At 39.2% G+C, this 27,739-nt stretch overlaps 1 protein-coding gene across 1 annotated transcript in view; it reads right to left on the bottom strand.

Moving 5' to 3' along the window:
* CDH2 (cadherin 2, type 1, N-cadherin (neuronal)) overlaps positions 1-27,739 on the bottom strand; it is a 116,998-nt gene that overhangs the window by 22,956 nt on the left and 66,303 nt on the right. Inside the window, exons 3-11 of the mRNA XM_009331482.1 lie at positions 15,868-16,094; positions 13,884-14,030; positions 12,609-12,764; positions 10,724-10,868; positions 9,498-9,670; positions 4,852-4,989; positions 4,306-4,491; positions 1,771-2,027; positions 193-335 (exon numbers count right to left, since the gene is read on the bottom strand). Of these exons, the coding sequence (XP_009329757.1) occupies positions 193-335; positions 1,771-2,027; positions 4,306-4,491; positions 4,852-4,989; positions 9,498-9,670; positions 10,724-10,868; positions 12,609-12,764; positions 13,884-14,030; positions 15,868-16,094 (1,572 nt within the window). The remainder of the gene's footprint in view (positions 1-192; positions 336-1,770; positions 2,028-4,305; positions 4,492-4,851; positions 4,990-9,497; positions 9,671-10,723; positions 10,869-12,608; positions 12,765-13,883; positions 14,031-15,867; positions 16,095-27,739) is intronic.

The raw sequence follows: 27,739 nt of genomic DNA, 5'->3' as shown, positions 1-27,739 counted from the left end.
CCAGTGCCTTTCTCCAAACTCATTTTTCAGTCCATTTCCCAAGTAGCTGGGAATATACAAAGTCTGATACTAATACAGACTTCCGACTGGATGTATTCTAAGCATATCTTGTTTTCTGCCCCAGTTAAATTGAATGCCATTCAACCACACAGAAGAAAGCTTTTTGAAAACATATACAATGTTGATACATACCATTATCAGAAGCAAGAAACGTTGCATTATACATATTGTTTTGCACATATATTGACTCTCTGTCCAAAACAGCTGTAGTAGTTATTTGTCCATTAACAGGGTCAATTTTCAGCCAGTTTGCAGGATCTGAAAGTTTTGAGTACCTGTGTATTTGATCACAAGATGTGTTATTTATCTGCCAACATAAGTATTGACAACAAAGACAATATTAGTATTTTAATTTGTATTCTGAACACATTTTTGGAATTTGGAGACAATGTTTCATAAATTTCCATTTATTAAGCCTTATCGCTAAAATTCTTTAAAACACATATTAAAAATAGTCCTACATTTAGATTCTTGAAGTGCCTTGCCATGTAAGTTATCATGTAACTGGAGTAAATCATTCAATTACCGTAAACTAGATAACATTCATATTCAGACTCAATTAAAATATTTCATTAAGGACCCACCCCCACCCCCCTTGCTTGTTCTATACCTACAGAGCTGTTCATACTAACTTTTATCTTATCAGGGTGCTGAAAGCAGGAGAGAGAATAAAGAGTGTTAGAGTAGTACTAACTTGGCATTATTCTAGCGCTTCCAATATCACTTAAAGTTAATTTTTTTAGAGGCCCTGGTTTTACTGCATGCTTCTCATCTTAATTTGAAAGAGGAGTGTCTTTCAAAATCATCCTTCTATCTGATAAATTTGCCCTTTGACATTAATCAAGTGCAAGCTATCTTAGGTCATTAAAAATGCATATATCCTTAAGTCCTCATGCTATCATGTCTATGATGGTTATGTCCAGAAATGAGCAAATTATCAGCAACAGCTAACCAAAATTAAGAGAAAATAAAATTGTAAGAACCTTGATTTTGAAAGGAAAGACAGAAAGTAAGTTCTGGAGTTTCCTCCACATGAGCTAAAAAAGCTGTTGGATAAGCTAGGAACCTGTGTCCTGGCCCAAGGCTAGTCACTGTGCCTTAGCTTTGCAGTCAATGACCGTGATTTGAACGAGGTATGCGAAAGCATGCTTTAAGATTTCCATGTTTTATCCTCTTCACTTTTCTCATTTAGCATAGTTTTACACATTAGACAAATCATGATCATAGCTATCAGTACAAGAGTTCACAGATGGACAACAGCAGCACTTTGCATTGCTGGAGAATAAATGAGAAGAAAACGCTTAAGATTTGGTCAACAATCTGACGTGGTTTTGCTGCCGTATCAAAATTTTTGGTTAATTTAAATTGCAAATTATCTTAGTTCACACAAGCACGTGTCTGCTCTGACTGAATTTGTTGGGATGCCACGTATACTTTAACACAGGTGCATAACTTCATTCTACCTTGATGAAGTGGGACTTAGCATTAGAAGACAACCCAGTTTACACATCTATGAATGCTGGTCAGGTCACCTTCTCTACAGCCAAAAATTCCTTTAGAGTGCTGCACAAAAGCTGCAGGAGGTATTGGTATAGCTGTGTGCTATGTTAAATGCAGTCATTTCGTATGCAGTCTCTTTGCTCCCCACCCATTCTGTAACACGGATATTGCATTCCAACTGTTAAATAACTGCAAAGTGTTTATATAGACCTTAGAGAGGTTTGCTGCATGTAACGGTCTGGGTCCTGAGCAGTGAAAGTTGTCAACACGCTACCAGCAAGTAGTCCTTCTTCTTGACGTACAAGCTTAGGGTTTGGAACAAAATATGGGCTCTCATTCACATCAATGACTGTGATGGACACGGTTGCTGTTGACTGAGGAGGATGCTGAATCCCCTTAGCCAAAGGCACTTGATTTTCCGCAGCTACAGTAAGTACGAACATCCTGTTGGTCTCGAAGTCAATAGGCTGGGAAAAGCAAAGAGCAGGAAGTGTTAACATTTACTCACAATAGTGATGGACACATAATAACATTTTTACTTTAAAGCATGTTTTTAAACATTACTTGTACTGCTTTTCTCAAAAATGAGCACAGAGCCTAAAGAGAACACAATAAACGTTAACACCTCAACACGAGACTGGGTTGGAGTTTTGCTTAGCAGCAGCAGCAGTTTTGAAGTCATAACAGCTAGAAACCTTGTCATTCTTGGATTTAATGTACTCTGATACTGCCATTAGTGGTAATTGAGGAAACAAGTAGTTTCATCAGAAGATGATGTATAAACTCCCAGCTTTGTGCCAAGCACTCACATGAGCAGATGTGCCTGCTGAGGAGCTCTCCTGGGGAGAGAAACCTGCCTCTCTCTATTATGAGGATGAAGGTTTCCTTCAAACAAGATCATGACCATACCTAACCCCGTCGATCAGAGATTCCCATGCCCCTAATGTTTCAGTAGAAAGACTTTGTAATCCCAGCTAATCCCACTGCTGGTGTACCTACAGCTCTCATCCTCACAGCCCGGACAACCTTCAGTTTGGGGACTTCCTCACTGAGCCAGAAGTCCAATTTAAGGAGGAGCAAAACCAGTTTGAGGCTAGAGTTCTTCTGTCATGCTGCATAGGGGTGAAGCATTCCCCAAGACCTGATTCGCTTTAGTACTATGCACTGTACTACTCGCACTGATTCTAGACTTGAAGGAACCCTGTGCCTTACAGGGGCAGCTGGCACGTGACAGTATGAAGTTAGTGACAAGAGACAATCCAATCTTCATTACAGGTTGACAGATCAACTCGTTGCGCTGCCAATAAAAACCGCAGGCAGGCTTCCAACTCTTTCCATGTCTGGGTGCTTAAAGGAGTGCTGCTGGCCAGACTGCAGAATTGCCATTTACCACCTCAGGTTGATTCTCCTATGCTGTTTAAGAGCCTCTGATTTCAGATGGTAGAGCCGGCCCGCTTCTGAACAGGCCCATCGTTCCCTTGCATTTGTAGGAAAAAGTTCCTTTTCCAGTGAGGCTCCCACACATTGCTACTCTGTTGTTAAACCAGGTCAGATGTAGCAAAGCACTGAGACACTCTGGCAGTAGAAGGATAGAACTTGTTAAAAATAAATTTGTAAGTGAGCAAAGCTATATCAAACAGGTTAGAGATCTGGACTCTTAGGCTTGCTTCTCTTTATAATACTTTAGTTTAATCTGAGCATTTTTAAAATTCACTTTTCCAGACATTTCTATTTTGATACCACTCCTAGATCTGAAAAAGATGCTTATGTGCCTAATTACAAAGCCCAGACACTCACGTAGTACTTGCTGGAAGACTGCAATATAACAATTGGTACCTCTGGGGAAGTGCAGTTATAAAACAGTTCTTAAAAAAACCCCCAACACTAGTGTGAATTACCACTATAGCTGTACAAAAATTGTATCTTTTTCTCACCTAGATACTGAGAAGATTAAAAAAGAAAAAAAGTGGGGGGGGGAAGTGAAGGGGAGGGGGAAGTGAAAGTTTTAATTTCCAAATGGGAACACTGGCATCTCACACTTTGACTTCTTAAGTGGATCAGCCAAAACCAGAACAGGCCAACTCAGAGATGAGACTCTTATCAGAGGGCCATGAGAAAAGGCGGCTACTGCCTGGTAGGTTTAATTATAGAACCACATTGTTGTTATCACTTGAAATAAATCACTCCTCAACGCAGAGCCATGTTGGCTAGAGAATGAAGATAGACAGGTTATTCCATAAAAGGTATTTAAATGAGGTTTCAAAAATAGCCAGTCTTTAAAAGCCTCTTGTAGAAGTAGCCTCCCACCTATCACTTTTTCCTCTCTGATTGTGCCTTGACAGCCTGTATCTGTTCCTTAACAGGAACATGTTGACATAAAACCTGCAGACAACAAGCGTGACTACTAATAGAGCCCAGGAGGTAGGAAGCTGTTCCTTTACACTAGCAACGAATACTAAGCAAATGCTTTTTCACAGACTAATTCCTATCTTTTGGCAAATAAAGCTTCAAATCCTATCATTTTCAGCAACATAGCTTGATTTTTAAAACTGATCAGTTGGAATACTACTGATAGTGTAAGCAAACACTCCAAAAGATGGATGGCTTACTTCCACAAGACAGATGGTGTCCATCCATTTTACTTTCCAGACTCGTGCTGGCTTCAGGAGTTCACATTTTGCCCTGTCAGTGCTCTCCCACTTCTTCCATCTCTGCTTAACTCTCTGAAGCACAAGCATCTCTTACCTTCACAACAGTCACCAGCCCATCGTTGCTATTGGGATCGGTCAGGATGGTAAATCGACCTGTCGGGTCTCCTCCGGTCATTCGGTACATCGCGTTCCACGCAGGCGTGTGGGGCTGATCTTTATCCGTTACCGTCAGATTCGCTACGATCACATCCACCCTGTTTTCCGGTACTTCCCCATAGAACTGCAAAAAACAAGAAAACATTTTACTTTAGCTGTAGAAGCACGCAAGAGCCACGCCATACTGAACATTCATCAACGTTAGGGAGTGCATCTTTCTTCACTGGAGCTCTGACAATTTATCTAATGAAGTTTACCTGAGGCCACCCAGAAAACCGATGGTTTGATTCCCTTGTCAGCTTTTGCCTTTTGGCCTAAGCAGAATACCGTATCTAAGGGATATATATTCTGCACATATTTCAATTCTGCCTTCCAGTACACTATTTAGTAAGTAATAAATATTTACTGTCTGTGAATATAAAGAGAAAAGTGGGGAAGGGTTATAAATATGCACATCCTTCAGTTACTCTCACCCTGTACTTACCGTCATGGCGGTGAACTCTGGAGGATTGTCATTGACATCTGTCACAGTGATGACAGCAGTTGCTGTGTTTGAAAGACCATATGTTGGGTTTCCTTCCATGTCCGTAGCTTGAATTATTAATGTATATTGTTGTACTTTCTAAAACACAAAACGACATCAACATAAGTTTAAGACAAAACTAACATTACTGTAGGACAGCAGGTGTTTCCGAAATTGCACTTTGCTAAGCAATGGAGCCTATCACACTGTTTATTCCAGTTAGCATCACCCGAAATGACAGGAGCAAAGTTTGTGCCACAGGAATACAGCACCAGGTTGCATCTAGCTATACTGAACTACTGCTTGATTTTCCTCAGAGATCACTGCGATGAGGACAGACTGCCTGCTTCCTGCTCTCAAAAATCAAACCCACTTTATACAGTTAATGCTATTATCACAGATTTAACAACGCTTTTCAAATGGGGAAAAAAACGAGAGTGCAGTTTATACTGAAACAGGGTAAGTCCTCAAAAGCATTTAAGAGAACTGAGCCAAGGTAGATTTGCTGGCCAAGCGGCCACAACTGCCAAGGTTTTGTTTCAGCCGAGCCCCAGTATAAAACCGCTGTTGCAACTTCTTGCGATCGCTATGGAAACCGAAGATGTCAAGGCTAACAGAGACGAGTAAGGGCACTGGCAGAAACGGGGAGGCAACAACCACACGGGCTATTTCCATAAATGTTCAACACCCCGTCCGAAGTCGCTAACGGCCCTCCGAGCCAGGCGCTTCGCTCCCCCCACGGCGCGGCTGGAGCGGGGCCAGGGCTCCCTCAAGCACAAGAAATGCCCAAGGGAGAGCGGACCTCAAACCGGTTAGATGTCTAAAACAACGCTGGCGAGGTCGTGTTTGGGGGGCAGAGGGGGGGGAAGAACCACCCTAGAAAGATGTCTTTTGTGTAGAGTTGCTGAGAAGTTGATTTTTAACTCATCGACGGTTTCCACCGTGAAATGCAAATATTGTGCATGCTTTTTCATTTCCCAGTTTAGTTTCAAATTTAGCGTTTCCCAGCTCGGAGAGAGCTTGGTGCTATCATTCAGTTCTTTCCAAAAGAAAACGCACAAACATAAGAAGCTGCAATTACTTTGAAATACCACTTTTCATGAATGGTTTACTAACACTGGCAAAAAACCTTCTGGCAAAATAAAAATACTTAAAGAAAAGCACAGTTTTTCCACTCGCTACCTTATTTTCTCCCACTACTTAAAGACTGGGCTATATGACAGATGACTTCTCATGGAAACTGTTTACAAAAAGGGACTATGGATATCGATACAAAAAATAAGCAAGGACAATTCCACCGATAAGTGTCTAACTTTCTTTCAGATTTTGGCCAGACACTATGACAGACATTAGAGATTTAATGGTTATGCACACTTCCAAGCAGCAAATATGAGCCATTGAATAAAAAAAGTTCTTAAAATCAGCTGTATGAATCTTCTTCTCCCACTGAAGATAATTTATGCTCATGTCGTCCTTCACAAAGAAACCTTTACAACACACCTCAAATGTGTACTACTGCATATGCATCCCATGGTTCTTTAATAAAGCAAGACTAATATTATTTATATAGAAACACAATATATACGTTTAATGCATAAATATATATACAAATTCTGGCTTGGAAAATACGTAATTGCAAAATGACCTTCAAAAGGCTTAAATAAACATCCTAAAGGTTTCCTTCGTGACACCAACAAGAGAAGCAGTCACAAGGGAATCAAAGAAATACGTTAACCACTGTCATCCAGGAAAAAAATATACTTATTGTGAAGCAATAAAATCTAGAGCGGTATTGAAGCAAATCTTGCAGCCAGATGATTCTATGTTATTGAAACAGCAGGTGCTTCTGATTCATCTGGGTCTTAACACATTGATCCCAAGAAGCAAATTTCATTTTTGAAACTCCGTTATTATTACGTGGAGACTCAACTTCCGTACAATCTTCTTATTTAATTCCAACAGAAGCAGCACACTAGAAACTGCCCCAAAAAGTGCCCCAGAAGACAGCATATATGTGTTTTTGTTTCTTCCCCCCCGGCTTCCAGCACTCACATACAGAAGATCAACTGCTGGGAATGAAATTTCAGAAATCAACAAGCGCACAACTTTCCAAGCATGGGAAAATTGGGGGAGGTGGCTCTCTCCTCTTTTAACTGCGGGTTGAGAAGGAGCCAGGAATAAGCCGTGGAGCATGTGTCAGCAGCCTGCACGGAGACTTTGCAGCAACACATCTGAAAACGAACTGGCAGCTTCAGGAAAGAACGCAGACCTCATCAGGTCACATCTTTCCACTTCAACACAGGCCAAATAAAAGAGCACTTCACTGAATTAACATCACGTGAGGCAGGAATGTCAGTGTGTAAATTTAAAGTACCCTGCCCAACTTCTTCGGCACCTCCAGCAGTAAGGCAGATGTTTTAATGCTGAAGTGAATTCCACAGCAATAGTGGAAGAAATAAGAACAGCTGGATCTCATGAAAGAGCATCTTTTGGGATAGCAAGTGAAAGACGACTTCTGCCTTTAGCTGAGTCCCCTACCTAGGCAACCCTCCTCCTGCGCATGTTAGCATGGATAATGCATTGTGCGTGTTAAGCTAAAATACTAACAGACGAGGAATGCTATCAGAGGAACCACTCTTTTTTTTTTTTTTAATGCCTACAACACTTATGCTCCCATAAATAATGGGTCACATAATTTAAGAATTTAAAATTGTGTCTAGTATTTTACGAGCCTAATTAGAGCTTTAGAAAGAGAGTCAAGACTTAGAGAAAAGGGCAGAATGGCAGGAGTTGGTAGCCCAGCTGAGGTTCCCAGACAACAAGGAACCTTGTGCAACAAGGCACTCCCCAGCCCACTGTCAGGAAGACCTGCTTGCTTCAGATCTGGCTTTCTAGACTCCTAGTTGTTTGAATTTAATTGACTTCCACGAAATGACTCAGGAAATGAAGGAAGCAGAGCAATGGCTTGGGAAGGAAACCATTTTAGCTCATATTAGTCTAATTTAATATTTGAATGATTTAACATTAATCATTAACATTCAACATGTGCAAGAAATGTTTATAAATACTCATTTGGGTATCAGTACTGTGATCCATCAGGAAAACTGATGGCAAATGACAAGGCTTTTCCAACTGTTAATGCGAGGGCCTAAGCTCCACAGACAGCTGGTTTCTTCCAAGTTAAATCACGCCGGTACAGCTAGTCACTAAGTAATAAAACTCAGAGTTATCGCTATGTCCTTCTGAAAGTTCACCTGTCAAAGATGACCAGGGGATTTTAAAAACAATGGCAAAGCTGCCTATCATTCTTTTAATTTAATAGGGCAATACTGTAAAGTTCAGGGTTCTCCTTTCCTCAGATCCATCCTCTTCAAAACCAACTTAAATAGAACGAATGTTAATGAAACTTTAAAAATTAATTGCAATATCTAACAGTCTGTTTAGCTTTTCAGATCTTCTGATTGCCCCTTTCAAACTGAAATGCATCAGAATATTAATAGCCAACCCAGAGCATCAGAAAGTATTTTTGTTCTCCATTTTAAATAAGTATCAGCAAACAGCTAAAAGCTGAACAGCAAATCCAGTTTAAAAAAACCTTCAGATTTAATGAGCTAAATGAGGTTAGTAAAACAGTAGTTGAAACAAGATGTGTTGAAGTAAGATTTGTTTGGATTTTATAGTTTGTTTATAAAATAATACTTATCTCTTCTGAATTTTCAAGTGGTTCAAAAGCACAGTTAGTCCATGTGACAGATCTGGAGTTGCGAGGGAAATATTTTTGTTCCCACCTCACAGATGGGTGAACCAGAGCAGAGGATCTGGCACCCTCCCTCTCCGGTGGTGGGCACAGTGAAGAGCTGTCTAGACAGAATGGGACTTGCCCAGCATGTAGCAGGGAATTACTGACAGTCAGATTTTTTTTTTGTTATTTTTTTAAAAAGATTTTGAATGTGTGTGTCCAGGCCTTGAGACAAATCTCTATCTATGCAGTTTCCAATACTGACTGGTTTATTTCTTAGAAATGTGCATTTCAAATTTTAAAGTCAGTAATATTTTTCCTGGTTTATTTTAATAAGCAAATTACTGCAAATTTAGCAACACAGCATCCAGAAGATTTCAAGTATTTACCACCTCTCTCTGAAGAGCAAGGAAGAGGACAGAGGGAGGACAGAAGCTCTCCTGGAGCTTCCAAAATAAATAAAAAAATAAGTAAAAAATAAATAAAACCCAATTCCATTTTCCATCTACTTTTTGCCTACAGAGAGCTCAGCAAGAGGAAAGGGCTGGAGCTGAGGAACACCTCTCATCTCAGCACCCAGGCCGAGCACCTGAGGTCCTTATCTGCATCCTTCTGCTTTAGTGTGTGCCTGTTCCTTAAAAGCAAACAGGCTTTTGAGACAAGATCCTTTCCACAACCCCATGGAACCGAGAGTGACTACATGTACGGAATGCGTGGGTCCACTTTTCATCCCCATCCTAGTTTCCTCTTTCCCAGGGAGAAAGTTCAGACCGGGGAGGGAGCGAAGTATTTGTAAGTTACTAGCAAAAAATGTGATTCTTCACAATATTAAGTACAACGCAGCCTACGGGATTAAGTCCTGCCGTACCTCTCTGTCAAGCCCAGCTGCTACAGTGATAATGTCACCAGTCTCGTTGTTGATTGTAAACATGTTCGGTGAAGGGCTGCTCGGGGCCTGCGACAAGATTCTGTATCTCAGCATCCCATTCTGTGCATTGGGATCATCAGCATCGATGGCAGTAACAGTCATCACGTAGGTTCCTAGCAACAGGATAAATAATTGATGTTATATAAACAGTTTACTCAGATTACACAAGATCACTTACAAGCAATGGTCAAAGCATGTATTTCTTTTGGTAAACTCTGCACATTCCTTCTCTTACTTAAAACAAACTGGTTAAACCCAAGACTCACCAACAGAGTAATTAAAATACATAAGAGAAGATAAAAATACTTTGTGCTTATAAAATATCAGATTTGCTTAGAACTGAAGAAACTCCATAAACAACGAAACCCTACAATTCTGCCATAAATAACATTTCTGTAACAACAGAGCTCCTCACTTTTAGATAAAAACGTTATTAATTGGGCCAAAGGAAATACACTTAATTTTCAAAATTGGTGCACATACTGATAGCGATTGAAAATCAATGTAAATAATACTCTTGATCAAAGGTCTTTCAGATGTGTGTTCTTTTCATCTCAAATGCCAAGTCAACACTGCAAAGCGAGAAAATACATTTCTTGTGCTAACCTTTCTAAGAAATTCATTTTGCGCTACTGACAAATTAAGAAAGTGGTTTCAGCCATACTGCAAACTGCAGTCTGAATCGATTAGAATTGTAATGAGATACGAACAACATTCAGGGTTTTCTCGAGAATTCAGATGAAACTGTTTGATTTCAAATCCCTATATTTCCAAAGCCTCTGAGATTCAGAACTAGAACTGGATCTGCTGATGTTTCAGAAGTCTCTTGTACCCTGAGCTGTCAACTAAATGAATGTCAATGGCTATCATGAACATAACGATAAGAACTGTGACACTATAAATAGGATTTTCAAAACCAGGAACCTAAAAGTCATATTCTTAAAGACTTCTCTGTTTTAGTTTATGTACATAATACTTTCTTCTCCTGGAAATTAATCCTAGCATGCTAAAATGTGAATTAAAAATAAGGTGAAATAATGAGCAAAATCTCAGATACTGTCTTATCACACTAATAAGACACCTTTGAAAGTATTACAACGTCTGAAGGCACCCCCTTCATCACCTTCAAAATGTTACTGCATACACTTTGAAAGCCCATGGATTACCTGGCTTTGATCCTTCAGGGACTGTCCCATTCCAAACCTGGTGTAAGAATTCAGGTCTATTGTCATTCATATCAATGACATTAATAACAATGTCAATAGGATTTTCCACCTGGTTTCCGTTTACATCCACTGCGTGTGCTCTCAGCTGCAAAAACCATTAGAAGTATTAGAATTTGCACAACATACAGGCACAAATAGATACAATAATGGTGGCAGGAAATTTCAGGCCAGACATTTTTAGCTCAGTGTATTTTGTTATTTGCCACTGCTCCCTCATATCGACCATTTGAGTTTTCAGGTTGCTAATGGAACTGCTGTTCAGACTTCTAAACTATTCTAAGCTGCAGATTTACTTCTTTGATTTGCTGAAAATTATTTTGAATCATGTAGTTTCCATTAATACTAATGCCTACTGTCATATATAAATCTATTTTTAATAGTGACCGTTAGAAAACAGACTCTAGAAATATGCAGATTTATAGCAAACAGGTAGCAACTTATTAACAACCCATAGGGAATGAACACTGGCATCACTTTCAAAAATTCTTTACTGATATTATAGATATTGAATAGACATGAATACATAGGAAAAGTGTATAGATTTGTGTTACCTGGAACACCAAGGTAAGGTTTGTGATAAATCATTGTCAGTAAACACACTGAAATTCCAGGCTAAAATTAAGCTAAAGTTTATGGACTGAGTTTCAAAGATACTGAGACACTTAAATTTAATGCCCTGATTGTCAGAAAGGGCTGAGTAACTAACTTTGACAGGTTTACCTAAATCATCTTAAATTGGACAGCCAAAAAAAAGGAATACAGCACTTTCTGAAAATTTAAACCAGTGTATCCAGGCCAGAGCCGTACCATATATGACCTTTATAGCATGCCATCAATCTTTTTAGGTCTGAATTAAATGACCCCCCCCCCCCCCCCCCCCCTCCAAAATCTATCTTCTGGCTACAAACCTACTAGAAAGGAACAAGAGGGCATTATTAACTCACCACTCTGGAAATGACTCATACAAATGTAAATTCCTAAGTCAGTAAATCTGGAATTGCCAATGCCAAATTCTCAGTGAAAACCTTATGGATGCCAGAGCTGTTGCACTCTTGTGAGACCCATTCCCTCCACCTCCCCCTAGATGCCTCCTGCTGCCTCCTCTGTTTGGGAGCAGCACTTGAAGGGCTTCCCGGAGTGCGAGGCAAGGAGCGCTTTAAACCACGACATGCTGGAAACTCTCTCTAGAAGCTGAGCGACTTCCGTAATGATTTCAGCATGGTCTCTAAAAAGCAGAGACAACTTTAGGTCACAGCCTGGTCTCCCCCTTCCTTCAAACCTTTCTTTTCCACTAATACTGGAATCTGTGGTCGACTTTGTCAATTTTTTTAGAGCAAAGAATATCATTTTCATAAGTTGGCAGACCTAATTTACAATTCCATTAAAATGCTTAGATTTGCCCCGAAAATGAAAATTGGTAAGTTATTCTTCCCATCCATTTCTCAAATCACAGCTGCTGCAATTCTAACAGCAGTCACGTCCTAATTTAAGTTGCTGAATTAAAAGTAAACTTTTGAAAAATATACAATACAGTGGAGACTGTGATCAATGGTCTGTATTTGAAATATAAGCTACAGTATCCATACTTCAATCTTTTAAAATTACGTTATCTAAATACATTTAATCACTATTTACGTATGTTAATGTATTTAAGCTGCTTAAACATAGTAAGAGTTAGCCTTAGTAAGTACAATAAATACAAATCTGCTACAAACTCTTCAAATCATATCTCATAGAAAACTAAATGCCGGCTGCTCAAGTCATGTTTTAAGCAGATGTTAATCTTCAATTTGATAATCTGATTTATGGTAAATTAAAATCTTACATGAAAAGAAGCAATCTGTTCCCGGTCTAAAGGCTTTGTCACAGACAGCTGTCCTGAGATGGGGTTGATGATGAAGATGCCTGTTGGAGGTTGGTCAGCTCCTGGGCCAGTCACACTGTACCGTAGCGAGAGGCTTTTATCACGATCGGACCTAATCTACGTATCAAAAAAGATAATGTTTACATTAGCTACAAACAACCAGTGGATGGGACTGCTGCTGAGACAAGCAGCAGCTCTTCCCCCCCCCAATCTTTAAGCTAAACTTGTAAAAATAATTATTCTGGAAATGACATAAAGTTAGTATAAAGCTTAAGGTTTTCAACTGCACTCTTTGTTTGCCAGAAAGCTGGTCAATGACTTTTCAGGAACATATAAACATCCCTTCTTATTTCTCATAATAGGATGAATAGTATTAAACCAAAACAAGTAAGTATTCTTACCTTAAACAGAATTGTTTAGATCTTAGAGAAAACATATACTATCATAAAACTACATAAGAAATAAAAAGTCTGTTTTGGGGTTTTTTCCCTCCTCCTCTATCTTCCCAGACCAAAGCTACAGACTCTCTTCCGCTACTGGCAGTAGCCCTTTAGAAACTCGCCATTTTTTGTTTAAAGACTGAGCTTTGGTCTCATCTTCCAAAGAAAAAATTAAAGGGCAGTGAATCTGTGAGGAGCAGGTGAATCACCAGCATGCACGTCAACGAAGCAGAGCAAAACTATATCCTATCAGCTTGGGCTAATGCTCTACCAAGTTCCAACAAATCCTCGTACAAGTTGATCATGACCAACCAGTACCACGGTTGGAAGCCCTCTCTTGTGCTGGGCTCCTGTCAACGGCCACGTCTGGGCTGCAGAATCCTGTGGAGCAGCTAGTGTCCTCACCCCGTCACATCCCGTTTCCTCCTGCCTCCTGGTGCACTCCTCCTCCTGCTCACCCCCACACCCTTCCCCAGGTGGAAAAGTCCCGTGCAGAAGACTGGAGAACTCCTGAACCGGCAGATCCTCCTTAACCACTTAAGGAAATTATCACAGCACTTACCACCCTAAGCAAGGTCACCTTCCACCGGTACAGGAGCATAGGGACAACTTAAAAAAAAAAACAAACTAGTAAATGCAGCCCAGCCCAATATGCACAGAGGCATATTTTTGGACATGAACCAGTCCAAAAGACTCTGATAAACGTTTGGACTATGAACAAGACATCATTCACACAAAAATCTCTTCAAGAGCTCTCCAAGGGACACTGAAACCACATTTCTATTAACTTCCTTACCCTAACTAATTCCTGAGGAAAAGGTCCTCTGGAATTTTCTGGTAGGTTGATTGGAGGAATAACCCAGTCTCTCTTCTGCCTCTTCAGAGGGCTGCTGTGCTTGTATTGTTGCCATGGAAATATGATGTCTTCAATTTTCTTTTGGTCCTTTCCCAGGTACAAGATAAAATTAAGCACATGTGAGAAGGAGAATTACTAGTAGACGTTATAAAATAACTCAGATACAATTACATAATTGACTGAAAGGCTGTCGTTCCTCTGTGTTCATAGAACTGTTTTATTTGCATTCACAGTGCAGTATGAAAATAACCATTATTATTTACAACTGCACTGCAAAATTTTAAGACCTCCTTTTCTTTTTTCCTTATTCAAGTTGGAGGAGAAATGGAATTATAAACCATTTATAACGTGGCAGTACTGTGTAAACTATTCTGCACTTTCTGAAAAGTAGTTAATATTTTGCAGAATTTAATAGTATGCCTTTATGTATTTCTCATTAGCCAGAACTTCAGTTCAGGTAATGTGCTACTGTACATTAAATTTAGATCTGGGTGTGCTAAAATATAATTTGAGTTCCAAGAGAAGTTTAATACATACTGGTAAGGAATGTCTCAAATATTTATGACCCTATTAAATCCCATAGAATTAATGCTGTAATTATTTTAAACCTATGTCAGCCATGATGGATGCAGTAGATGACCCACTTTACACATTGGGCATTAATCTCTGCTGGGTGTCAACATTCCCTTCCTATTCCCTTCTATATCTGCACTCATTTCAGCCTTTGGATGCCAGCACACATATAGTCATGCTAGCTTGCTTGAGGGCGGAGACAGGGTGACAAAAACTTTTTCCAAATCTTTTAAGAGAAAAACTTTTAAAAAAAAATCTAATCAAATATGCCACAGAGTAAAAACGGACGCCCAACTGAAGGCCAGATTCCACTACTCTACATTCTGCTGATGGCAAGGATGCCTGAACTGGATCTTTGGAAAGAACAGGGCATGCCCTGGCATATCTAAGCATCTGCTCTTTTACTAGACTTTTACAGACAAAATTACATTTCCTTTGTTAAAAATATGCCTTAGAAGATTTAAAACAATCATCAAGTAAGCAAACAAAAAACTGAGGATTACACAGCTTTGGTCTCCAGTGTGTTCTTGGGAAAAACGTCTTGCATAACCACACTGTCTATTTTGACATGATGCTTAAATCTTTAATGCGTACCTATTACAGGTATGTTAATCTGTGAATAAATTTTGTTCTTTATTTGTAAACTAAGCACTTTATAAGTGAAGGTAAGAAACAGCAGGCAGCAAGTAACGTAACAGAAAAAGGCAGTAGACCTAATACTGTTTTCCTAAAGTAAATGCATTGTTATTTGTATATTGCTAGGTTTGATTTTTGTTATAATATATGGTTTATCCTATAGCAGCTTCCAGCAGAGGGAGACTACCTTCCTTACCAAGTAGTGCTGCAATCATGAATAATTTACAACCTCCATTTGATTATGAAGGGACAAGACAAAGCCAATATTCCCTGCCAGAAATGCTTTCCTACTACTGCTGTAAATCTACAGCTCCCATCTAATAAATGTGACTGATGCATTCTAGCACAAATTTGTTTATTTTGTGGCTATATTTAACCGCTCGAATAAATACTGTAATACTTTCAAGCAATTTAAAATAAAGAAATGACCGTGTCTGACTTAAATTCAGGTATAAATCTCAAACTATACAAACAAAAAGCTCAAACATAAATGAATCCTATATACTCAAACAGGCATGCCTTTCCATGCCTTTGTAAAGCTACAGAATAACAGGCTATAAAAACATTCTTCCTGAGGCTCTAGGCTTTGCATGCACTAGTTGTCCATTAATAAAACACCTCTTGGAGAGGTGCATGACGGACAAAATCAAATCCCTATTTTTAGGCCTGTTTGTGGAGACACAGTTATACAGGCTATGTTTAGTTGTTGTTTTACCTTTTCTGAAGCCCCTGCGAAGGCTGGTTCAGGGGTTAGCTTCACTCTCATTTGCCATTCTTCCTGGGTTTCCTTGTCTTGAGCAGACACAACGAACTCTGTGGGCTCTGCTGAAAGTTGAAAGCTTCGCTCTGCATAGACCACACCATCTTCACCTACTCTGAAATCTTCTGGCTCACTGCTTCCAAAATGTATTTTTTTGTTTCCATCACAGCTTTGAAACTTCACTGTAAAACAGACACAAAATGAAGAACAAAAAATGAAAAAGCAGCCCACTTGAACTCAGTGTGACATAAAATGCATTAAGAACAAATATTCGAAAGCAGAAAGACTTAACTTGTTGCTGCTATTATCACATGCAATTATGAGTTAAGATTTGTACTTTAGGGGTCAGTCCACATAACAGCAATATCCTTCTGTGGACTGCTAGGCAGAGTTTTTAACCCTAGACAGACTGCCTCCCTCCCGAAGACCTTCCCCCCCCAACAAGAAAACCATTTCCCTCCACGTCCTACACTACATTTCAGTCGGTTTCCAGTGGAACGGCTGCAGGAATTTGCACCTCAAGCCTCACAAAGATCCAGTCAAGTCAATTCATTAAAAACACGCAACAAATTTAATTGTGCTGCAACCACAATCGCAAACACAAGGCCTCCAGTGCCTTCTCTGCCAACGGGGGTACAGCAGAAACCCCGAAGTCCGTTAAGAGATTAACTTCTGTGCCCAGCTCAGCCTGCGATTCGCTGTTACTGGTAGGTCACTTTCAGCTCTGGGCCTGAGTTTCCTCATCCCTCATCCACAAGACAGAGGCAGGAGTAAATACTTATCTCACAGAGAAAATCTGAGCTAAAGACTTAGCTTTTTTTTAAAAAAAAAAAAAAAAAAAAAAAAGTTATTTCACATACCACACATGTCCATTCATCTACTTAGGAGTTAACCCGTTCTTGCTTAATTCCCCCCCTCCTTCCTTTTGTCCTGTCTGAAAGACGCACATTGGAACAAGAAGTCAGTAAAACCGGTTGTACAGATAATGATGTGAAGTGCACAAAACAGAACTGATAACAGGTTGGTGCTTTCTTTACCCAACTGCTTTCACTACCACTTATCTTCTGGGTTACTGCAAATAATAGTAGGTAAAAAATGAAAAGTGTGCTTTTATAACCAATGATCGTTCTTTAATGTTTCCAAAGCATTATAAAATATTTTGATTGTACGGGCAATAGAAGTGCAAAACATCATTATGAAGGTTGTGCTGAAATGCACATAGTGAAGATGAAGATGAAATGAGGCTTTATGCCTCATTTCAGTTATTGGACTTTTTATATTGTGCTAAACCATGCACAAACTATTTTGCTTCAAAACCTAAAAGTCCCTCTCAAGAAAAATCACTACTAAATGTCATTCATCATATGCTTTCTTCTGTAATGCACTGTTTCCAGGAAGGTACTGAGAAGAAGAATCACACCTTTTTGTATTTGAACTTCAAGGACCGAGCTGATGTTCAGATGACATGTAAAATTTGTTTCCTTACTGCACCCTTTCACTTATCCAGAATCCCCCCTTTGCTCTCTCCTGACAGAAAAGACTGTACAAAATACTTCTTTGAAAGGGTCCATCACGTACAAAAATGAGAAAAAGCACAGTAATCTTCAAAATAAATGATAAAATGTCAGCCACCTTAATACCGATTTTGCTGGGCTGCGCAGGGATACTGCTTTTTCCAGATGGCTCGCAGAGTGTGAAGGTCTCCCTCCATGAAACACCAGCCTCACCTCAGGGAGAAGAGCACGCCACGTCCCACAAAGCACTGAACTCAGGAAAAACAAATCCGCCTGGGTAAAAGGCTGAAGCCTCACTGCTAGGGCTCCTCCTGGGGCCCTCCTTGTAGATGCTGCCTCAGGTCTTCCTCATTAGCAGTGAGAGTGCTTCAGTGAAATGCTAATAAATACTCAGCCTCTCGCGTAAGTTTTCATATATGTATTACTCTCTAGGCAATCCCTATTGCTCTTCAAGTCCATCCTACCTGCTCCATAAAGTACAACTGACTTCCTTTCCTATGGATCTACAGACTATAGGTCTGCAAGATTTGGAGAAGGTGACAGAACCTCTGGTTTGCTGTTTACACAGGAGCAGAAAATTGACAGGCAGAAGGTCCAGCTCCCAGATGTTGACCATCCCAGTGATCCCCCACTCTTTTCAACACCGAGCCTCATGGCTTGAGTCATCTTACCGTGACAGTATGCTGAAACACAACAGCCAACTGAGAAAATGCATGATTCTAAGCCAAGGACATAAAACTACCAGTTAAAACAACTATACCAGTACCCAGAAATCATTACCATAGTCCTAATTCTGTAATTCTGATTAGCCAACCTTTAGAGCCGGATATTCTGTTTTTGCGCTAAACAATACAAAGAGGTGTCCACGAAGAGTTTACTCAAAAGTCACTACATCTAATGATTTAAGAATCTAATGACTGGACTACCAAACAGCACTGCTCATACTTGGGTTCAGAGGCACAGACCACCCATACCCCAGGCATGGAGAAAGCTGGGCCTCCTCCAAGCATCATCTCTGTTCACAAACAAAACTCTCAGTTAGAAACAGTTCACGTTAAGAGACTAAGGAAAAAAACAGCCAGCAATATATCCCATAGCTCTGTGCCTCTGCTGACATCTCGTCTCAGCTACAGCTGCTCTCTAAATCTGCTCTTCAAAAGAGCGTCTTGACTGAAAGGATGAAGAACGAGCCAGATTCACCTCTGGCTCTTCTCCGACTTACTTCTGAAAAGTAGGGAGTGGGAAAGAGAATGAGTATTAATCTCAGCTTTGATCATTAGTGTTTTTCAAAAAGGTGAATTTTAAAATGAGTATTACAGTCATTATGGTCCAAAAGACTAAGATATCAGAACAATATTTTATAAAAAATTATTTCCCAACTATTGCACAGTAACATAATGTATTCATTTTTTATATATTCAAATTCATAAAGAAGAGCATTTCTTTACCCCCATCTTCTTACGTAGACTCCAGTAGCCAAAAAAACCCCAAGAAAAAAACACCCTGCTAGCCACTTCATTGATATTCCTCCTCCAGGCGACTGTATATTATGAAATTTAATGAAAATCCCTTTCCTTTGACAGTATCCTGGTAAAAATGTATAAAGTTGTCAATGCTTTGTGAGAATTATTCTCCCTTTGCAAGGTGCACACATTAACAAATTATACTCAAGTACAACCATCCATAATTAAATTACCTTGACAGCAGAGTACAGGTTATGCAGTAGCTACTCTCCCCCCAACCACATGGTTATCAGTCTTGTAAATTCAATTTAGATCACTTTGCTTCATTTTTCAGTGTTCAACTGGTATAAGCAAAGAGTGATTTCCGACTGTAGGTTTTTAGGCAAAGATTTTTGCAAAAATGCGACAGGAAATCTTTTTTCCACAAAGAATAATGACTGTTTATACCAACCATGTTCTTTCTAACAACCGCACAGAAGGGAGGCATGCTTTCCAAAAGTCATTTTCTGTTGACACATCAATCGTATGGATTTTCATTTTAAAAAGGGTTAACCAGATATACTCTACAGCATCTAGTCACTTTGTATGCAATAGAAGGAGTAATCAAGTATCTTATTTTACTGCTTTTTAATAACATTCTCCACATAAATGACCGCATGAGAGTACCTCACAATCTGTAAAAATAACTCACCGATTTTTAAATATTTCTGAGTATCTTCTGCACCTTCTGAAAATTATCTGCTTTTTAAAAGATTTCTAAGTATATTATTTGAAAGTGCTAGAAGTATTCAATCATGATCTGAAATATAACTATTTTGGTTTTAAAGACAATGCCTTTGGTCCTATCAGAACAATAATATGCACACCAGCTTTGATGCATAAGAGTAAATGCAATTAGTTCACATGCTCAAAATAGGGCTGTGCACAAGGATTTACAAAAACAGGGTCTTTAAACAGAAGAAAAATTGTATTTAGTATTAGCATATGATTATTAGTACACATTAGACCTGGAGACAAAAGACCATTAGTATCCTAATTTAGGAGTCTTTTCTTGTCCTAAAACCAAGACAAGTGTAATCTATTAAAAAAGAAAAAGAGAGAACCTCTGACTACAACATTCTAAAATGAAAATCTACAGCTCTGTGGTATTAAAGCAAGCTTTCAAGTTAACGCTTTTGCATGGTAGTAATTGCAACATGTGCATACATGTGTAATGTACAAAATGTTAAGAACTAAACATGCAAATTCATTTAAAGTGCACTAGAGAGCTACACCACTCATAGTAATGAGATGAATGATTCATAGTAACTATAAAATACGTGCCTAACCTCATGTACCTTAACAGTAATCTTCAATTACCTAGAACCGTTTCTCGGACAATAGAACCCCTTTTTCAGCTACTCATGTTGGTTTGCACTCTTTGGCAACCCGCTTCTGCTCTTTTTACCTTAGGCAAATAACACCAGAATTACTTGACCCAAGGACTGAGCATGGATGATATAATGGGCTATATTATTAACATCAATTTTTTGTGAAAATATTAATGTACAATATAGAACATTAATACAGAATTTTCATTACTCGCTTTGCTCCCAAGACAGTTGCGTTGAGTTTGCCGTCTGATTTCTGCACTTTGAAACTATCCAGTTCACTTCTAGATAACATCCACATGCATACAAACAAACAAAAAAGTGTACTTCCTTCTGTAAGTTTGCTGGAACAGTATTACTCCTCTTGAATGCTATTCTCAATGCCTAAGCATCAACCTCAAGGCTAAGACTCACTTAGAGGACATTATCGAAATTGAAACAAATTCCAAGTGCTAACAACATATGCACTCCAGGAATCCAGTTAAGTGTGTATCATAAAATGGAAAACCCAGGTATATTTAATCCACTCAGGATCACTCTGCAGCAGATAAAATAAATAGAATAAGAAAATAGCTTACATACAACTACCTGCCAGATACCACTTTTACCTTTGACAGAATGAGAAATTATATGGAAACATTCTGCTTGAACTGTCTAGCTATCTGCATACTTAATATCTGAACACTACCTTCCCAAAGAACACTCTCTATTCAAGTCTTCCTGCTTTTCAGAGAGAGAAACAGTTGAAAACTACACTAAAACACATTTAAAAAAAAAACAACCTACTTTGTAAATTAGTCATTTATTCAGACTAGTTACTTCTGTATCTGTAAGGTGATCTGTTAATCCTACTAACACAGCACATATGCTCATTCTTCAGCTCATGGCTCGTTAGAGTGGCATGTGAAATGCTCATGAGACATCCTTTACTACAATTATAGATAACAGAGAAGTGGGGTTTTGACATCATGGTGGACCGTTATAATCACAAAGAACTGAACTACATTCTAACTTTCCATTACCAGCAGCACTTTTAAAGTGGGTCTGATTTTAGAACGCCCTGAGACCAGCTTAAAAACATTATTTAATTTCTGATTTTTTGATACATGGGTGGTCTACAGCAGCCAGGAAAATGTTGTCTTCTCACCTGTAAGCTGAGAAAATTAGCTACAGAAATTGCTGATGCAAAATAAATATGGCATATAACCAGGTTATTTTAGACAATGGCATTTTCCTACCTGTATAATTCAAGTCATTATATCCTTTAGAGATACTTCAGTACACCAGTGTTATTTCTAATGGGTTCTTCTAGTCTTTTTTTCTAATCCCCTTTTCGTTTCCACTTTTATATTCATGCACTGCAGTTTATCCCGTACTCCAGACCATCCAGAAAAATCTCAAAGCGCTACTCACTTTGAGCCTTTTTGGAGTAAGCAACCTGCGACACTTTAAAAGAAAGCCTGGCTATCAAAAGGCAGCTGCTTACCACTTTCTGAAAAGCAAGCCTGCTAATTCAGTAATTGCTTTTGAAAACCTCTGCCTTTGTGCTGAGCACCGCATTCTGCCACCCCAGCCCACGTCGAAGACTACTTCAGTGGATCACACGAAACCAACTGGAGTTTTGCCACTTACTAAGGGCCAAACATGGCCACTTGCTTCTAATTCCTATTTTCACCTGACTTCACAAGCTTTCCAATCCGGTGCCAAGTGAAAGCCAGGCTATGAAGCTTGCAAGAGGGGAAAAAAAAGTCACACCAAAAAGTTTCAGCTGAGATAAAACTGGGAATGCATTCAAGCTATTTACCCACTTTAGGTGTTTCATGATCTGACTCATAGCAGCTTAACTTTCCACATTTCCATGCTGTGCTGTTTGCTTAATCATTTGTCTATTCAGTTAGGAAAACAATAATTAAAAGGAAAAGTGATTTGCAAGAGTTATGGTTTAATTCATACTGTACACTTATTTCAGTTCCAGAGTGATCTGCAGCAGGCATTAGGTAAAACCTAGTACTAATATATGACTTTACTCTGTGGAATTAAGATGCTAAGTGAGTAGTCTACTGCAGAAAAGCTGTAAAGTATGAAAAGTTGTATATTATGCTGGTAAAAATAATTTGTGCTAGTTACTTCAACTAATGCTCATTCAATGCAATTCTCTTTCCTGCCTCACTCCCCAGACTGCTAGTTCTAGATAGAGGAATATGCACATTTCCTAAAATAACATACTTTCAAAGCAATCTGGCAGCCTACACAACAGCAGGTCAGTGGACAAAGACCTCCCTATTTCTGCAGTATATATTTTTCATTCTTAATTGGTACAATTGCATTTTGAGATTTTTTCTTTTCAAGTGTTTTGTTGCAGGTGCAAATGGGAAACATTAAAACCTAGTGTATACTCTGTCCTACATTAGAGGACTGCCTTCTCATAAACCCTACTAACTCAAACACTAAGGTCTATTTTTAAAGTGTTTTCTTTCCCAGGTAGCTATCACCAGACCGTCCAATTCTTGCATTCACAGTGAAAGACTAGCACAGTTCTTTAATAAAATGCCATCTAGTTTCCAGTTCCCATAATCCTCTTTGTTTACAGAACAAAGTCGTAACAGGCATGCCAGAATGAAAATGGGGATAATGTTCTTTCTATTCGATAGAAATGCCTCTGCAGCTTTTCAGAACGGGAATACCAGCCATCAGCAAAACACAGGACTGGTATCTCAAACAGAGTCCAAATTATATCTGATTCACTGATCCTTTTCAGTCCTTGCCTCCACCACTCACTGACACAAAGATCTTCTGCGCTTTTGTCTTTATTTTAGAAAAAATAAAATGCAGAAAAAGAGAATAAGCATCTTCGAGAAGGGGAAGTACTTATATTTTGACAACTGCTTTTGTTTTAAAACACAAAAAGGTTTCTTTCCCTCCGCTCTGTATTGTTTAAGGCAATTTCACTATAGATGAGTCTATAGGCCCCTGTAGAGTTCTGCACCAGCTTTTTTTCTAAATGATGCTAGCTGAAAGAAAACTCCATCATAAATGTCATTTCTGTACTCTGGACTACGCAGTGCACCTTTAATACTTTCCCAAGTATACCAATATACACAGTAATAAAAAGAAGGATTAAACACTAATCTCTTATACCCATAATGCAACAACTGACTACACCTGCTAAAATCCAATTTGGTAATTAAAAAAAATATGTCTACTGAACAGTCAAACCAGGAGACTAAAGGGAAAGTACTGTCTCTGCAGATAGCTAGCAGAAAACCGTTTCAAAATTCAGGCACTTAACACAAACCTATTTTTACCTCTATTCAATTTTATGTGACCTTAAGCAGTGTAAGAAACAAAAACCTACAATTATGGTGCAGCAATTAAAGGGCAGTTTTATTGCTACAGTAACAACTTAAATATCTAGTAAAAACTAGGTAAGCAGCTTTGCCTTTTAGTCTAACTTTAGAAAAGGCAAAAAAAGTTAGCTTTTTTTTTCCCCTCTCGTTGGCAATAAGGAGAGCAAGAACAGAGAATAGATGCTTTTATATGTTCTCTTTGCTAACTGTTCCTGGCCCAAAGTCCTTCTAGGCGTCAGGTTTCATGTTTTTTCCTAGCTCTTCTTTCTACTTTAATCCTCCTCCTCCTCCTCCCTCTCTCTCTAGGTGTTCTGTTTTCTAGATTTTTTTAAAACTTACTTTATTTCCTAATGCTCCCATTTTTCTTGCCCTCTCTTTCAACTGTGCTCCTGACAGAGGTGCAGAGGTGCCGAAGCGTTACTAATTTCAGGCTGACAACCCAGACTGAAGATCAGGCTTCAAGCACACCTAGGCAGAAAGAGCCTGTCACTGGAGGACTGTCTTTAAAAAAATAAACTAATTAACTAACTAAATACAAATGCAGGCTCCTGGAGTTTCTGTAAAGAGCCAGGACTTGCTGAAATATCAAACGGGCACGTACTTTCAAACGAGCTGATGATCTGTTTCACCAATTCAACCAGTCAGCAGTTTTCCATGGTGGCTTAAGCCCCCACACTAAGAGGGGTTTAGGAACAACAACAGGACATAGGGGAGAAGCATGCATATATCACGTTTAGGCTATATGTCACTTCTTACTATGAAAAGGAAAAAGAAGGAAAAAAAGAAGGAGGAGGGAGGAAGAAGGAGGGAGGGAGGAAGAAGGAGGGAGGAAGAAAAAAAGAAGAAAAAAAGAAGGGAATTTTCTCATTAAATTATAGGATTGCTCAGGCAGAAGCGAGTGTTGTATTTGCATTGCATTGCAACAAACAAAAATTCCCAGCTCTGACAAAATGGCAGTGATTCTGCCAACACTCCTGCTTCCATTTAAAAAAAAGGTATCTTGAAACAGATGCGGGACCATTTAATGTTCTGTATTCTGCTGCATACACCCCAGGATACCACCCGTTGCTTGGGAGCACATTTTGCAACCCCTCCCAGGTGTCTATGGATGCAGCACGGGGAAATGGGAGTTTTCCCTAAAGTTGCTCTTCAGCTTCACAAACCAGCGCACATTTGAGAGTGATGACCCTCCACAAACACCAGCGCTGCTTTTCCTCTCTCCTCTCTTCCTCCCTCTGGTCTGTCCAACACTTGTGGCTTTTGTCACTCCCCCACAGGTCACTCCTCTGGGCACACTACAGTCTAATTTTCCAAAGTTGCAATTAGTTTTTAATTATTTTTAAAAGGTCCTTAGTCATCCTCAAGCTACCATGGCAGCTTTGCATGCCACTTCTTTCCTGAAAGAGGACTTCTGATATCTCCAGGGGGAACCTGGGGAACCTCCCAGTCAGCAAAGCTGGACACGGACACTTGGACACAACTGCACCAGCATCCCCAGGGCAAACAGCAGGCACAGCCGATCTCAAAGCAGAACCACCCTATAACACAGGGGTGCTCACTACCTTAGCAAATGGATAATGGTGAAAAAATATCCTATTTGCTTGAACACTGTGCTTTTGTATCAAAAAAGGGCAAGAAACCTATCAGTTGCCGAACAGGGTGGAAGAAGAGCAGAGACAGCCTAGCAGTATTTACACTGATGTGTTAGATAGCAATAAAAATTGTAAATCCCAGGGATTATACTATCACTGGATCATGTCCAGCAGGCCTCAGGCAGAAAACTAGTTGCCATGGCAGCTTAATGTTATCTGGTCAGACCTCAGATTTTTATTATTATTATTAAACACAGATATCTGACCTTAAAAATGAAAAAAGTACTTGGTGACTGGTGCAGGCTAGTACAGTGTATTTCACAGCCAGTCCACAGTAGTACTTCCCGTAACAAAGCAGAGGACTCCAAAAGCTAGGGCGATATGTCTATCTCATTATAAGGGAGTACCTGTGCGTGAAAGTAACCTCTAAATGGGTATTCTCTCCTTCTATGTATCGCTTTCATCATTTAAAATGGCAATGGTGACATGCAAATTAATCATTAATTAATTAATCATTAAAGAGGGGAAATACCAAGAGAACTGGCAGGAAAATGCCTAATTTCATCTATTTGAAGGTACTTCTATCCCCTGGGTTGCTCATTCAGTAGCTTGTTATAGCATCTCTCCAAACACAGCTCACATTCCCCCTAAATGCAATAAATGTGTGTAGATACCTTAAAAATAAATGAAGGACCACTAGTATTAGCCAACCTGTTTAAATGAATTAGAAATATATAGGGAATCATTTGACACTGCTGACCATGGAAGTTCACCTGAAACATTACAACACCATAGTGAAACCTTAAAGTTGTATTCAGTTCTACACATAACAGCAGTACGTATTTTACATGTTTTTCTTCTTGAGCTAAAATAAGTACAGTGATCAGAAAAAAAATAATCCAGTGCTGGAATACTTTTTAGTGACTGGCACTTACTGAATGCTCCCAGATGATTATTAATTACTTTTATCTTCTTGGTTGATTACCTAAACCATCTTGCCTATGACATGAAAACCGTCCATCGTTGCAGTGTTACCAAATCTCAACAGCACATAAGGAAAAACAAAAGACGAAGAGAAATTTGGCTTCAAGAGAAATTGAGTCTGAGCTACGGACTCAGGACCTCAGACTTGAGTCTTTTCAAATTACTAGTTTAGTTCATGTAAGGTCCACCTAGCTCTAGAATTAGAGAAACACTAGCTGCAAGCAGAAGTAGTATCATCACTTCATGTCTGACTGCACCATATAGTGCAAACTCTTGGACGTGAGGTCACTTGTGTACAGCTGACACAGTTTAAGTCAAAATTCAAGCGATGCTACTTTGCTTCAAGAACACTTACCATTCTTTGCATTTCTTGTATAGGGATTACAAAATTACAAGGCTCAAATAATCCACTTAAATTCTAATTGACAGTAATAAAATTGACAGGAGTAAAAAAAGCTGTTATACTAGGAAAACACACTGATAAAAAGTGTTTTCTTTGCAAAACACAGACAAGCGTGACAGCAGCACAACATGGTACCTGGATTAATACAGGAAGGGGGAAAAAAAAGTAATAATCCTCAGATACAATATGCAGACAAATGAGAGGGATACAGACCGACTTCATTCAAGAGGCAACTTTCAATACAGCCACCACAAAATTAAGACATACTTTAGGATCCTATGCCAAGACAACGCTGTGCAAATTTATGCAATTTATTCCAGGTGGGAACAGAGACAGACCTGGCTGAGCAGCCTCTCATTTAACAATCGTGATTCAGCCCAGCCACAGAAGAACAGAAAAGAAAAAGAACAGACCTTCTGATGTATTTGAAGATATGCTTCCTATGATAAATGCAGCACTTTTTTTTTTTTGTCTAGACTTTCCTGTGGGCCTTGTGAGCGGAAAACACAAGACACTTGACATTCAACTTCTGTTAAATTGGAATCATACCTGAAGATAGCAGGGGCTTGACTGATTGAACTAGAACTAAAAATTCTACTTTTAGCAAAGCCTAAGGACGGGAGCAGGATATTACCTTTCTGAACCCTTTTGCTGGGTTGAACAGTTACATGAGCTTCAAGACCAAAGATTACAGTTATAAATATCGCAATAAAACCCCTACATGCGATAATGGCTCCTAAAGGGAACCATTAGGATTCATTTCTGGATGTGGCAATTAACCTATTACTGTCTGAGTCAAGACTATTTTGCTGAGAAGCAGTGAGGTATTGTACTCTATGCAGTCTTGATTTTTCAATTATTAGTAACGACATCTTAAATTTCTTAGTAAAGATTATGTAGCATCACCTTCCAAATGCCTAGACTGCAAAATGTCTGGGGATTATTCCTACAGCGATCAGTATGATGGGACTGATCCTTGACTGAGAGTCCTATAGGTACCAGATGAAAATAGCAATAACTTCTAACATTTACATGAATCAAACACGGTCCAAGCACCTGGATAATGGAAACATTCAAGTGGTAACTTGCAGAATCAATGCATCACAAAACAACACTAAATTTGCCGTTAGAAACCTAAGTAGTGTTTTATTCCA

Source organism: Pygoscelis adeliae, unplaced genomic scaffold (assembly GCF_000699105.1).
Source record: "Pygoscelis adeliae isolate BGI_AS28 unplaced genomic scaffold, ASM69910v1 Scaffold108, whole genome shotgun sequence".
NCBI classification, from domain to species: domain Eukaryota; kingdom Metazoa; phylum Chordata; class Aves; order Sphenisciformes; family Spheniscidae; genus Pygoscelis; species Pygoscelis adeliae.
Note: the sequence above shows the minus strand (reverse complement) of the source record. Positions and strands in the feature narration are given on the sequence as shown.